This window comes from Pteronotus mesoamericanus, unplaced genomic scaffold (assembly GCF_021234165.1).
Source record: "Pteronotus mesoamericanus isolate MK-2021 breed Mesoamerican mustached bat unplaced genomic scaffold, CSHL_Meso_final contig_94, whole genome shotgun sequence".
Lineage (NCBI taxonomy): Eukaryota > Metazoa > Chordata > Mammalia > Chiroptera > Mormoopidae > Pteronotus > Pteronotus mesoamericanus.
The window spans coordinates 7,749,345-7,765,066 of NW_026555285.1; the positions used below are offsets into that span (position 1 = coordinate 7,749,345).

Consider the following 15,722-nt stretch of genomic DNA (forward strand, 5'->3'; position numbering starts at 1 on the left):
AGTATCAGTCCTTATATGAGGATTTATCCCTGCTTCCCCTGGAAATACTTTAATATCTTCTTTTTTCCTGGTATTCTGTAATTTATAGTGATATGCCTTAGTGTGAAGTCATTGTTATTACTTTTCAAAAATAAAGGAAACTCACTTGTAGTTTAGATGATTTTCTTGTGTTATTTCTTTGATTTATTTCTCTTCATTTTCTCTTAATGGAATACTTATTATTAAAATTTTAGGCCTTCTAATTTTATCTTCTTTTTCATAAAAATTATTTTTCTCCTGTAACTTATCTATGAATACTTCCCCCCACTTCCTGCTGTATTGAGTTAGAAAAAAAATCCCAGTCCTTTCCCTCCGGATTGTCTCCTTTACCCACATAACTATCATATTCTCAATACTTCTGACACCAGATGTGTGGATTTTTTTTCTCACACCAAGTAATTTTGTGACTCCAGCTAGGTGCCCTGCAATTTAACTCAGTTGTGACTTTATCTACCTGGGGATGTTGTCAGTTCTACAGGACTGCCTCTACTTCAGATGCCAGTCGCAGCTAGTAGGTTCCCAGGTTACATACAACTTTGGCCCAACATGGCTACAAATTAGAGGTTCCATGGGTTTGACCAATTTGCTACTGTAGCTTACGGAACTCATGCTAACACATCTGTCAGTGTATTAAAGGATATGATAGGGAATCCAAGATGGTGGCATAATAGGTGGAAGCTACACTAACCTCCTCCCAGGACCAAACTGGAAATACAACTAAATTACAGGAAAATCATCTTGAATTACTAACTGAACAATAGCTGGAGAAAAGCCCTACAACCAAGGACTTATGGAAGAAACCCCATCACCAAAACATGACTGGTAGGAAGTATGGAGATGTGAGAGGGCTGGCTGGGCTCCCACAGGTGACAGCTGAAGTTCTGGAGGGATATTTCAGTGTCTGTGTGGGAGTTGCCCCTGAGAAGTGTGGGGTCTAAACCCTAAGTCAGGGTCCCTAGCTTAGAGTACCATAACCAGGAAAAGAACCCAAATAACATCCAGTTCTGAAAACCCTTGGGTTTCTCTCAGTCAGGGAGAGACAGCTGTAGACATAGAGAGCCTCTTAAAGGGCCAATGCACAAAATTTCATTTGCAGCCATTTACCCTGTGCTCTTGCAGAAGAAGGGAAGAGTGGACTAGAGACACAAGAGGAGTCTGGTGTTGATTGGAGACTCTGAGGAGAGAGCTGAAGGGTTAGTCAACAGGATCCCTGTGCTGAATCTTCTCCCATACCGCAGAGGCCATCTTTCTTGAGCAGAGCACTCCCCTTCAAGCAGCATCACCCTTGGGGAAGCAATATTCCCACCTGCAGGAATCCCTCTTACCCCAGCCTGTGGAGCTTAAGCCAGGCTGCAGTGGAGTACATCTGGAGACAATTTCAGTGCTTACGCATAACAGAAAGCCTGCAGGTGAAGGTGGATTCCTGGGAGCTCTGAGATTTTAGTTGACCTCCCCCCTCCAAGCCCAGTGATGATAAAAGCTGTACTTCGTGTGCAGTGTGTTTTTTTCTGCACACACCCAGGCCCAGAAGACAGAACCACAAGCTGTGGATTACTGGTAGCCCAAAATAGGTTATCCTGAGCCAGTTAAAGATAGCATCTGACATAGGCTTGAACCAGAGTATTTGTAGATGTAAAATAATACATAGAAACATACAAAAGAGGCAGCCGTAGTGGGAAGACAGAAAAAGAGGCTAAAAACAAAAGAACAGGAGAATTCCCTAGAAGAAGAGATGAATGAAATGGGGGCAAGCAATTTATCTAATACAGAGTTCAAAGAAATGATTTTAAGGATGCTCAACAGCATGAAAAAAGACAGACTATACATAGTGAAATTGAAGCAGTAATCAAAAAAAAACTACCAAAAAACAAAAGCCCTGGGCCAGGTGGCTTCATAGGTGAGTTTTACCAAAGATTCTAAGAACTAATACCTCTCCTTCTTAAACTATTACAAAAATTTCAAGACAACGGAAGACTCCCAAGTTCATTCTACATGCTAGCATTATCCTAATTCCTAAACCAGATATAGACACTGTAAAAAAGGAAAATTATAAATCAATAACGTTGATGAACATCAATTTTAAAATCCTCAACAAAATATTAGCTACCCAAAAAGAGCAATACATCAAAAAACATTTTACAGCATGATCAAGTGGGACTTATTCCAGGGATGCAGGGTTGGTACAACATTTGAAAATCAATAAATGTGATATACCACATAAACAAAATGCAGAATAAAAAGTACATGACCATATCAATAGATGTAGAAAAAGCATTTGATAAAAATCTAGCACCCGTTTATGATAAAATATTTCAACAAAGTGCAAAGACAGGGAACATACTTAAACATAATAAAGACCATATATGGCAAACCCACTACAAGCATCATGCTCAATGGGCAAAAATTACAAGTGTTCCCCTTAAGACTGGGAATGAGACAGAGATGTCTGCTTTCACTTCTCTTATACGATAGAGTACTGTGAGTCATGATATAGCAATCAGACAAGAAGAAGAAATAAAAGGCATACAAATTGGAAAGGAGGAAGTAAAACGGACTTTATTTGAAGATGACATGATACTGTACACAGGGAACCCCAGTGATTCCACCAAGAGACTACTAGAACTGATTAATTAATTGAACAAAGTAGCAGGATACAAAATTAATATCCAGAAATCAATTGCATTGTTACATGCCAATAATGAACTAACACAGAGGGAAATAAAGAAAACAATCCCATTCACAATTCCTATAAAAAGAATAAAATACCTAGGAATAAATCTAACCAGGGGTATAGAAGACAGGTACTTGGAAAACTATGACACTAAAGAAAGAAACTGAAGAAGCTGCAAATAAGTGGAAGCACCTACCATGTTCATGGATAGGAAGAATTAACATTATTCAAATGTCTGTGCTACTCAAAGCAATATATAAATTCAATAAAATTCATATCAAGATTCCAGTGACACATTGCACAAACCTAGAACAAACATTTCAAAAATTTATGTGGAACCACAAGAGACCCCATATAACAACAGAAATCCTAAGAAAAAGAACAAAGTTAGAGGAATCATGCTACCTAACATAAAACCTTAATATAATGACATAGTAATCAAAATACATGTTACTGGCATAAAAACAGACATATAGTTCAATGGAACACAGTAGAGAGCCCAGTAATACCCCACACCATCATAGTCTATTAGTATTCAACAGAGAAAGCAAGCACATATAATGTGTTAAAGATAGTTTATTCAATAAATGGTGTTGGGAAGACTGGATAGGTATGTGCAGAAAAATGAAAGTAGACCACCTTCTTATGCCATACACAGAATAAATTCAAAATGGATTAAAGGCTTAAATGTTAGAGCCTAAAAATCCTATCAGAAAACAAAAGGCAGTAAAATCTCAGACATTGCTTGTAGTAATATTTTATCAGATATATTTCCTCAGGTAAAGGAAACAAAAGAAAAAGTAAACAAATGGGACTACATCAAACTAAAAAGTTTTGCACAGCAAAGGAAACCATCAACAATATAGACAACCCACGGAATGGGAGAATATATTCGCTGATACATCTGATAAGGTGTTAATATCCAAAGTTTATAAAGAATTTATAAAACTTAACACAAAAAAAATCAAAAATGGAAAAAGGCCCTGAATAGACACTATTTCAAAGAGGACATGCAGATGGCCAATAGACATATGAAAAGATGCTCAATGTCACAAGTCATCAGAGAAATGTAAACTAAAAGCACAATGAGATATCTCTTTACTCCAGTCAGAATGGCTATCATCAATAAATCAACAAACAAGTGCTGGTGAGGATGGAGAGAAAGTGGAACCCTTTTGCACTGTTGGTGTGAATACAGATTGGTGCAGCCACTGTGGAAAGCACTTCTTTGCAGTATTATTTACAATTACCAAGATATGGAAGCAGCCCAAGTTTCCATCAGTAGATGAGTGGATAAAACAACTATGGGACTTTTACACAATGGAATACTACTCGGCTATTAAAAAGAAGAAAAACTTATCCTTTGCAACAGCATGGATGGACCTGGAGAACATTACTCTAAGTGAAATAAGCCAGTCAAAGAAAGACAAGTACCATACAGCTTCACTGGTATATGGAATCTAATGAGCAAATGAACTAACAAGCAAAATAGAGACAGACCTAGATAGGAGCATGTTTACAGCTATGGGGGGTGAAGTGGGGTGGTAAAGGGACCAAGCAAAAAGGAAAAAGGACTCATGGACACAGACAGCAGTGTGGTGATTGCAGGGAATTGGGGTAGCAAGGCAGTATAAGGAGGATAATAGTAGTGGAAAAAATACAACAAAAAATAAAAATAATGAGGTTATAATAAAAGGTACAAACAGCCAGACAAAGATACCCATAGGACAATGCCTAGGAGGGTCCTGAACTCAAGAGCTGTGTCCCCATAGAATTGAGGTGTGGCCACCCTCTTGGTACATGGATGTGTTCTCCTAGCTAGATGTTCCCTGAATCCCTTTACTTTTGAGATGTCTATAGAGGCTTTTTCACATAGGCATGACCAAGTATTAACTCCATCTCTAACTCCTTTCCCCTCTCTGGAGGATGGGGTGGGGTAGGACAGAAAGTTCTAAGCTTCTAATCATGGCTTAATTTTTGGGGTGACCAGCCTCCATCCAGAAGCTACCCAGAGTCACCTTATTAGAATAAAAGATACTACTAGAGTTCTTATCACTTGGAAAATTATGATTTTAGGAGCTCTGTTCAAGAAACTGGGAGCAGATATATAATGTCAAGAAAATATGTGTGAGATAGGAAAAAAAGTCTATATACAGTTTCTTCTAAATACTTGACTGGTTTGTCTTTTTGTGGAGGAAGAGAAGATAGTTTTAATTGTGAAGAGCTTTATTTTTTGGTTGCTATTTAAAAATAACAGTCATTTCTTGTTTCATGGGTAAAATATCGCCTTCTGCCTCTCAGAAGAAAGTGCAGAGAGCATCCGAAAATTTCAAGGAGGAACTTCCAGTCAAGGTGGCAGCATAGACAGACATGGCATGGCTCACATCTTCATACAACCATCAAAATTACAACTAAAATATAGAACAACCATCACTCAGAAGTTTCAGAAATCAAGATGAATGGAAATCTGACAACTACAGAATTAAAGAAACCACATCCATCCAGACTGATAGGAGGGCTCAGGTGTGAAAAGGGGTGGTTCCTCACCCTCACACAGTGCATAAAAATTTGGGAGGGATATCTCAGGAGTGATTAGTCCCAGCCCCACACCAGGCCCCCCACCCTAAGGTTCCAGTGCCAGGAAGATATGTCCCCACAGCTTCTGGCTGCAAAAACCAGCAGGGATTGAACTGGCTGAAAACACTGGGGAGCCCCTGGCAGTTCCTCTTAAAGAACCCACACATGTACTCGCCTCTTTAGATTCACTCCCTCTGAGCTCCAGCACCAGGGTAGCAGCTTGAAAGACACCAGTGGTATACAGGGAGAAACTGAAGTGTCTGTCATCAAGGCAAGCAGAGGTCATTGTCCCTATTCTAAACTCTCCCCACACAGAGGTGGCAAGCTGGTGCCATAACTGTGAATTCATTAACCTGGCTAACACTATTTGACTTGACTTAAAGATCCACAGAGACTATACTCCACCCAACTTATAGACCCACCCTAGCTGCTTTTCCATATGAATGGTTGATATTGGCCATACTTCCCAACTTTCTAAATCCTATTAGACAAGCAACAGCTGGCCTCAGTGAGCTCCAGCCCCCAGCACTAGCAGAAGCCAGCTCAGTTTCACAGCGTGGTTTCTCCTGGGGATCTCAAAGCCCAGCACAAGTAGCAGCCATCTCAGATTGCTTTATAGCTCAGGGGGGTAGTCCTGGGAAAAATACAGGTCGGGGCTGACCTTGGCCTATACCACTTGGAAAACCCTGTGGCCAGCACATCCAGTGGGCAGCTACTGACCATTTCGGAGCATCACCACCCTGCCCCTGCACAGCCGATCCTCCACGGAGGGTGGAGGATAGTGGACAGTGGTCATAGCCAGTCCTTGCAGTTGACTGGCCTGGGTAAAACCCTCCCATTGACCTGCCAACAGCAATCAAGGCTCAACTACGACGGGAGGGTTTACTCAGCCCACGTGAAGGGTGCTCCTTGAGTAACCAGCTTGGGTGATAGGGGAAGCTGTGCCACTGGACCCCATATGACACCTACTACATTAGGCCACGCTACCAAGGCAGGTAGTCATAGCAGCTCTATCTAATACATAGAAACAAATACAGGCAGGTGCCAAAGTGAGCAGATAAAGAAACACGGCCCAAATGATAGAACAGATCAAAACTCCAGAAAAACAACTAAACAAAATGGAGATAAGCAATCTGTCAGATGCAGATTTCAAAATACTGGTTATAAGGATGCTCAAGGAACTTAGTGAGGACCTAAACAGCATAAAAATGATCCAGAGAGAAATGAAGGATACACTGATTAAAATAAAGAACAATTTACAGGGAAACAACAGTAGAGTGGATAAAGCCAAGAATCAAATCAATGGTATGGAACATACGGAAGCAAAAATAACCAATCAGAACAACAAGAAGGAAAATCAATCCAACGTAACGAGGGTAGTGTAAGCAACCTCTGCAACAACTTTGAGCAGTCCAACATTCACATCATAGTGGTGCCAGAAGAAGAGAAAGAGCAAGAAATTGGAAATCTAGTTTTAAAAATAATGAAAGAAAACTCCCCTAATTAGGTGAAGGAAATAGACATGCAAGTCCAGGAAGCACAGAGAGTTCCAAACAAGAGGGATGCAAAGAGGCCCACTCCAAGGCACATCATAATTAAAACCCCAAAGGTTAAAGTGAAAGAGAGAATCTTAAAAGCAGCGAGAGAAAAGCAGTTAGTTACCTACAGCAGAAGTCCCATAAGACTGTCGGCTGATTTCTCAAAAGAAACTTTGCAGGCTAGAATGGATTGGCAAGAAATATTCAGTCATGAAAAGCAAGACTTGCAGCCAAGATCGCTCTCCCCAGCAAAACTATCATTTAGAATTGATGGCAGATAAAGAGCTTCCCAGAAAAGAAAAAGCTAAAGGAGTTTATCATCACCAAACCATTAGTATATGAAATGTTAAAGGGACTTATTTAAGAAAAAGAAGAAGATCAAAACTATGAACAGTAAAATGGCAATAAATATAAACCTATCGACAACTGAATTTAAAAAACAAATTAAGCAAACAAGAACAGAGACAGACCCTTGGATATGGAGAGCGTTTTGATGGTTGCCAGATGGAAGGGGGATGTGGAGGGATGGGTGAAGAGGTGAGGAGATTAAGAAGTACAAATAGGTAATTACAGAATCGCCATGGGAATGTAAAGTACAGTATAGGAAATGGAGTAGCCAAAGAACTTACACACATGACCCATAGGCTTGAACAATGGTGTGTGGCTTGCCTTAGGGGGTGGAGTGCTGGGTGGAGGTGTGGCAAAAGTGGGAAAATTGGGACAACTGTAACAGCATAATAAATAACATATAATGAAAAACAGAAGGAAAGAAATCTTCAAGATAGGTGGCCCAGAGGCTCACTGCTCAGTATGCAGGATTTTTCAGAATCCTTTCATTCTCTACTAGGGATTTGACCACTGCTGGCATCTGCATGAGCCATGCCTTACTTAGTTTAATGCAGAGAACACATTTTCAATTTCCTGTCAGAGTTGGGAGAATTAGCACCTGAATTTTCAGGGTGGCAGCAGGCATGGGCACTTTCCTGTCATCCATCTGTCTCCCCCAGTAACTGGTACAAATATTGGGCCCTCATACTGATCTGTGGAGAAAATTGGAGTCTTACTCGTGCCCTGTGTTCCCTTGCCAGTAAGGTATCTTTTGGTTTTTGAAGACAGAGTTTGTTTCATTCCCTCCTCTGTTTAGGGTAATTTTTAAAAGAACGGTGGAACAGAAGCATTTTTATTCCACCATCTTGAAATAGGAGCTTAATGCTTATCATGAGTTGAATTGTGTTTCACCCCACCCCCCAAATTTGTATGTTGAAGTCCTAACCTCCAGTACCTCAGAATGTGACCTTATTTGGGTATTGGACCTTTACAGTAATAATCAAGTTAAAATGAGCTCATTAGGGTGGGTTCTAATTCAATAGGAGAGATGCCTTTTTATAAGGGGGGAAATTTGGACACAGAGACTGTGTGCAGAGGGAAGAAGATGTCTATCTACAAGCAAAGAGGAGAGGTCTAGACCCTTATATCATGGTCCTCAGAAGAGCCAACCTTGCAGATACCTTGATTTTGGACTCCTAAACTCTTCAACTGTGAGACTGCAAATTTCTGTTGTTTGAGCCACCTAGACTGTGATACTTTGTTACAGAAGCCTATGCAAACAAATACAATGCTATTTTTTATTTGCTCAAATACCCTTCCCCCTACTCAGTCTGATTTGTGCTCTTTAAAACACAGTTTTGTGTCACTCACTTTCAGAAAATATCCTTGATTCAGTTTAAATGTCCTTCTTTGTAGCTATCAATATGTACTGTGGTGATTAGTCTTCTTGTTTGACTTACACACTGAGGTACAGGTACTTTAGCTATGGGATCATGTCTTACCACAGTACTTGAACACAGGAAGCTTAAATATTTTTTATTGAATGCTTATATATATATTATTAAGTATGCCTTTTGAGAAAGGATGATTAAAACTGTATTTTAGTTGAATAACAAAAATTTAAGTTTTAATATGTTAAATTAGTATTTAATGTTAGAAAAAAAATGTGTGAATACAGTGATGTAGAAATTTCTAAGTTTTAGAAGTAAGAAAAACAGTGATCACAGGTTTTTCCTCCCCTATCTTTGAACAGAAGCTTCTTGTCCTGCCTAGAGATCACAGCTGGGTAAGCACACACTAGGATTGCAAATAACTTTGAAGTCTTCATAGTTAAGGTGCCGTGTGACCTCCCAGTTTCTATGGTCTTTTAAATGACACTTTATGCGTCTAACTACTTTTTTTTTTTAGTCAAAAACTAGGACCCATAGTCTGATAAAAGAACAAACTGTTAAGTTTAAAAGGAAGGACTACAAACAGAATTTAGGTTTTCCACTCAAGTCATCATATCTAATTTAACAAAATATTTTACTACTTCTTTTAATCTCTTGGTTAGAAGATGTGCTCCCTTGTCCCCTTCCCCCCTTTTAGGTTTTATGTGGAATATTTGTGACGAAGACTACGTTCTCCAATGAGGGATCATTGGAGAATCGCTCCCCACCTTCTGTCTTATCACAGTCCCCTTTTGTTTAGGATATAGATAAGAGAAAGTCCTAAGATTTTTCTCTGTCTAATGTAACAGGGTTTGGATATACAAGGGCTTTCTTAATAAACACATCCAGAGCTCCACTATTCTAATTTTTAGTGTTATAGATGATACAATCCCTTTCTGGCAAGTGCTTCATACTATTTGAAGGAATACGGGTTCATAGTGACAGAAATGGGGGAATGAATTAAGAAATCCTTGAGGAAATATTATAGTAAGAGAAAAGCAGGGAGGAGCAGCCTATATAAGCTTTATGGGTTATTATTCCTACTATGAGGCTGCTGGTAGTTTTATGAGAAAAATGGAATTTCCTACACATTAGCTTATCGGCCTGGCCTCTGTGCCTTACAGAGGCTGGGCTACAAGTAAGTGTGAGAGAGAGACAGAATACTTGACATCTCATAAATTCCAGAATATCTGGTCACTGTGCCACTGTGTGGAACCCTGACATAGTGGGTCAGTCGGACTAAAGACACCCTGCGGTGTGCACTAGCTCTCTTAAGGCCTGCCCTGGTCCTAATTCAGCCAGAATGATGATTCCTGTGCTCCTTAACAGGCCTTGTTTTTCTGCTTAAAAATAGAAATAAGGTTCAGGTACAGATTGGGGATGCAGACTTAGAAAGAAATGTACATCTGGAATTGTGTGGTATCAATCATCAGTTGACAGGCTATTTAATAGGGTACCATTATGGAGCAGTAGATATGTCAGTGCTTCTAACCCAGTGTCACTGTCGCTTATCCTTGATATTGACTGATCAGCCAATTGGAATATTCTTGAAAAATATTTAACTTTTCTCTATTTCAAAACCTTCTCATTAGAAAGAATATACTGTGTTGACTATCTCTAAGGGGATATTTTTAAAGCTTAATTAATAGATCATCCTTTAAAATGTGGCTATACTAGCCTTCTTTTTTATATATCCCAAGGGACATTTCCATACATATGCATAAATCACTCAATAGGCAAGTGTGTATGGAAAGCATGTTGTGTGCTTAGTGCAGAGGTTGAATTATTAAAACCAGATCCATGGGAAGGAGACTAGTACACTGTGGTGATGGTATTTCCTATGATTTTCTTTCTATGCTTTTACAGGCCAGAAGCCAGGCTTATAAGTATTCTCTAAGGGAAGAAGAAAATAAAAAATTACAAAAGATGAAGGAAGAACAACATCAGAAGGTATTGACAATGCCCTATGAGTTATTGCTAATTATTATTTACTTCTGACAATAATTTCAAAGGGTTTCTGAACAGAAATATTTAAATGCATGAAAATCCTGAAAAAATAATACAAGCCATTAACACTAAAAAGTGAGATGTGGGTATGTCTTAAAAGTATGGTGGCTAATTCTAGTCAAAATTATCATGCTACTTTATCTTATGGGGGTTACAGTGTGTCTGCTACAGTTGCTGCCAGAAGTTCACTGAGATAATAGAACATTTGTGAACTTCTCATCTACAAAACAAAACCAATGTTACTGCCATTTTTTAAACCAAAGATGTACATATGATATACAGTGTCCAGGGAATGGTATATTACACAACAAAGTGGGTATACACATTCATGAAACTGGCTTAAATATTCACCTAAAATACAATATAAAAGAACATAAAGATACTCTATTGGATGTATATATGTATATATATACACACATATATATTATATGTATGTATGTATGTATGATACTATATTGTATGTATATGTGTGTGTGTGTGTGTGTGTGTGTGTATATATGAATATGTGAGGCAATTCAAAAGTTCTGAGCAGTAGAAATAAGTGCAGTGAATTCAGAGCCTCCTAAGAAGAGTGGTTAGAAGGGTAATCCTTATTTGAATATGAAATTTCTGGTGCGGTAACTTAAAATATTCAGTGTTTTGACTTGATGGCCATACCTGCCTTGATCCATAGTCTTAGAAAGGACCAGAAGCTCCTCAGCATGGGCTGAGAATAAGGAGGAATACCAGAGGTTATCCCTGAGGTGCCACTGCATCCCAGGTCCTTTGAAAAAGCAAAAAAAGTTATTTGGCTAGTCGGAGACCATTATCTTCTCTATAATTCTTATTTTCTAACTTTTATTTTTACTATATTGGCGACTGATATATCTTGTCATTTATTCCAGGATATCTCTTAAATCTATATTTCTTCAATTATGCAATTAATTTGAATCTGCATTTCCTTGATTTCATTTAATTTGTTTTCATCCTTATGTCTTTGCCACAAAAGGGTGATTTATGATAGCAATTGTGTGTGAAACTCACATTATGAAATGGACTATATATATTGTGCTAATTGTTGTTGCTATAATTTGACTCTTTTGAGTGTTACCCTCCTCCCAACAGTGGTTAATCCCTTACTCGTTCATGGTTTCACCCAGCATACAGAATAAATGACTGTGTCCCTAACCTGTTTTGTCCATGGTAGGCAGTAATTATATAGTTGAAAGAATAATGCAAATTCTAAATTTAGTTATTAAGCTACTATATAAGCTATGAAACATTTTTATTCCCTGGTGTATATATATATGTATATATATATGCCATCTTGAAATCTACAATTAAATAAACAGCATTATAGTAACATTCTGGTAGTTAGCAAGTATAATCTAAATCTGGTATATACTCATAATGTCTTTTAAATGTCATTCAATTTCAAATGACACAGAAGTGTTAATCTGTTTCCATGATCTTTTAATTTACTACCAAGTCCTGCGGTAGGTACAGAGGAGAGTGTTCTGAAGTTAGCGTACACATGATTTATTTTAAAGTAGCTTCTGGTGAATTTTAAATAGTATTTAATAAAGTTTGGTGTATATTTTTGGAATGTGAAAACCATTAAAAGTAAAACATTTTACAAAGAGAATGCTCAACAGATTAGAAAATCAGGTCTGGGATTTAATTTTCAGGTTGAGCTGTTATTTTAAACAGTGAAAATTAAGCCTTTTATTTCTTAATCTTGTTTCTTCAAGAGTTTGACAAATATTGATACATACATATTTCCTGGTTATTGACTAAACATACCTTTCTTTTGCATAAACTACTTCCCTTTACTTTCTGTAACTTTTGGTAAAATGAATAATATTAGTGCATAGATAATTCTATCATTAGGGATTTCAATAACGGTACAATAACTCAGCATATTTATCATATTTTTGTTTAATCTGTTAGAAAATGTTCACCGAAGGCATTCCCTGATTGGTAGAATCTGTCATTCCTTATCACTTTAATGATTTAGCTTCAGAAAACAAGACCATGTCTTTGGTAAGAAGATACGGAAAACAACACATTTATATCATCACATCTATTCATGTATCTGTTTGTTCCATTCATTTAACAAGTATTTATTGTTACCTTCTCTGGAATAATTTGTAAGTAGATCATCTAGGTTTAGTTGAGGTGACAGCACATTTCTTTGGTTCTCTATGTCTCTGACTTTCACATTCTTTTAATTCTGGTCTCTGGGCACAGTAGGTTTTTCTCTGTTTACATTTGATTAAATACCTTTTTCTAGAAATTTATTTATAATTTCATTCCCCCCTCTATACCTTCCATATTTTTTTCTCTATTGTCTGATACTTGTTTTTTATCAAGTAATATGCTCACTATTGCCATTCATTCTAAAATGAACAAAACAACTAACCCCTTCCTTGATTCTGCTATTCTCAGATATAGCACCTTTTTCTGCTTCTACCAAATTAATAAAAAGAAAGACAAAGGTAATATTATTATAGTCATCTTTTTTAGAGTATTTTTATTTTTACTCTATTACTGTTGTCCCAATTTTTTCCTCTTTGCCCTCTTTCATCCAGCCCACCCCCTGCTTCTGCAATCAATCCCCACACGGTTGTTCATGTCCATGGTTCATTTGTGCATGTTCCTTGACTCATCCCTTCCCTTTCTTTCTACCACAATCCCCCTCACCTCCCCACTGGTCACTGTCAGTCTGTTCCTTGTTTCCATGCCTCTGGTTCTATTTTGCTCCTTAGTTTATTTTATTCATAGATTCCTCTTATAGCTCAGATCATATGGTATTCATCTTTGACTGACTGGCTTATTTCACTTAGTATAATGCTCTCCAGTTCTATCCATGCTGTTGCAAAAGGTAGAAGCACCTTCTTTCTTTCTGCTGTGTAGTATTCCATTGTGTAAATGTACCACAGTTTTTTGATCCACTCATTCATTAATGGGCACTTAGGCTGTTTCCAACACTTGACTCTTGTAAATAGCATTGCTATGAACATAGAGGTGCAAAAGTTCTTTTGAATTGGTGATTCAGAATTCTTAGGGTATATTCCCAGCAGTGGAATCACTGGATCAAAAGGCAGTTCCATTTTTAGTTGTTTGAGGAAAGTCTATGCTGTTTTCCACAGTGGCTAACCCAGTGTACATTCCCACCAACAGTGCACTAGGTTTCCCTTTTCTCCACATCCTTACCAACACTTATTTTTTGTTGTTTTGTTTATGATGGCCATTCTGACTGGTGTGAGGTGATATCTCATTGAGGTTTTAATTTGCAATTCTTTAATGCCTAGTGATCTTGAACATCCTTTCATATCCCTATGGGCCCTATGTGTGTGTTCCTTAGTGAGGTGTCTATTCAGTTCCTTTGCCCATTTTTTAATTGGATTGCTTGTCTTCCTGGTGTAGAATCAGATGAGTTCTTCATACATTTTGGAGATCAAACCCTTGTCCAATGTGCCATTGGCAAATATATTCTCCCATATGATTGGTTTCCTTTTCATTTTGATGGTGGTGTCTTTAGCCACACAGAAGCTTTTTAATTATATGTTTCTTATATACATCATCCTTAATTCTTTACATTTCCAAATGCTCTTACAGAAACAACTTGCTGAAGATAAAATCCCTTCTGAACATTCAATTCAGTGGTCTTTTTGGAATCCCCATCTCCCTGTAATTCTGTAACAGTATTTAACACCACTTTAAAATTTTCCTTTTCTGGCCTTTTTACTGCATCATTTTGTTTGAATTATCTGAAAGTAACCTATTTCTGTATTCATTCATCTATCCATCCATTATTTCATCCTATCAAGAAAAATATAGAGAGTTCCTATTATGTGCTGAGCCTTGTACAAGATGCTAGAGCTTCAATTAAGAACAAGATAGTTCCCATATACAAAAATTAACTCAAAATGAATCAAAGACCTAAATATATTACCTGAAACAATAAATTACATAGAAGAAAACATAAGTACTAAACATATGGACTTTGGTCTTAGAGAAGATTTTATGAATTTGACCCTAGAGAGAGGGGAAGTAAAGGCAAAAATAAATGAATAGGACTATGTCAAACTAAAAACATTTGGCACAGCAAAAGAAACCACCAGCAAAACAAAAAGGTAAACAACTGAATGGGAAAAGACATTTGCAAATGAGAGCTCTGACAAGGGGTTAATATCCAAAATAATTTGCCCAGATACTTTTGCCAAACTGGCAAAGTGGTCAAAGTGGGGCATACAATTGTTTATATGAAAAATAATACTATCATAAATAATAATACAAGAATAAACTGTTTCACATACTTACAAATGTAAACCTACTTTTGCCCCACCCTGTGTATGAAGAACTCATGCAACTCAACACCAAACAAACAACAATGCAATTAAATGGGCAGAGGACCTGAACAGACACTTCTTCCAAGAAGACACACAAACAGCCAACAGATATATGAAAACATGCTCAGCTTCATTAGCTATCAGGGAAACATGAATCAAAACTACAATGAGATACAACCTCATACCTGTAAGAATGGCTAATATCCACAAAAAGGATAATAACAAATGTTGGACAGGTTGTGGAGAAAAAGGAACACCTATTCACTGCTGGTAGGAATGTAAACTAGTGCAGCTAGTATGGAAAACAGTATGGAGGTTCCTTTAAAAATTAAGAATAGAGTTACCATATGACCCAGCAACTTCTGTTCTGGGTATCTAAAATAGAATTGAAACCCTAAAATTGAAAACATTTATTCACAAAGATATATGCACCCCTATATTCATTGCAGCATTATTCACAGTGGCCAAGCCATGGAAATAACTGGTGTCCTTTGCTAGATGACTGGATGAAGAAGATGTGGTACATATATACAATGGAATACTACTCAGCCATGAGAAAAGATGAAATACTTCCATTTGTAACAACATGGATGGACCTTGAGTATATCATGCTAAGCGAAATAAGTCAGACAGAAAAAGCTAAGGGCCATATGATTTCACATACATGAGATATAAAACCTCAAGCAACAAATGAACAAACAATAAAAACAAAAACTCATAGACATAGACAACAGTATGGTGATTACCAGAGGAAAGGGGTGGGACAAAATATAGGAGAAAGGGGGTCAAATGTATAGTA

General features: G+C 37.6%; 1 protein-coding gene across 1 annotated transcript in view; it reads left to right on the top strand.

Moving 5' to 3' along the window:
* EPSTI1 (epithelial stromal interaction 1) overlaps positions 1-15,722 on the top strand; it is a 115,148-nt gene that overhangs the window by 68,442 nt on the left and 30,984 nt on the right. Inside the window, exon 8 of the mRNA XM_054586378.1 lies at positions 10,449-10,532. Coding sequence (XP_054442353.1) covers positions 10,449-10,532 — 84 coding nt within the window. The remainder of the gene's footprint in view (positions 1-10,448; positions 10,533-15,722) is intronic.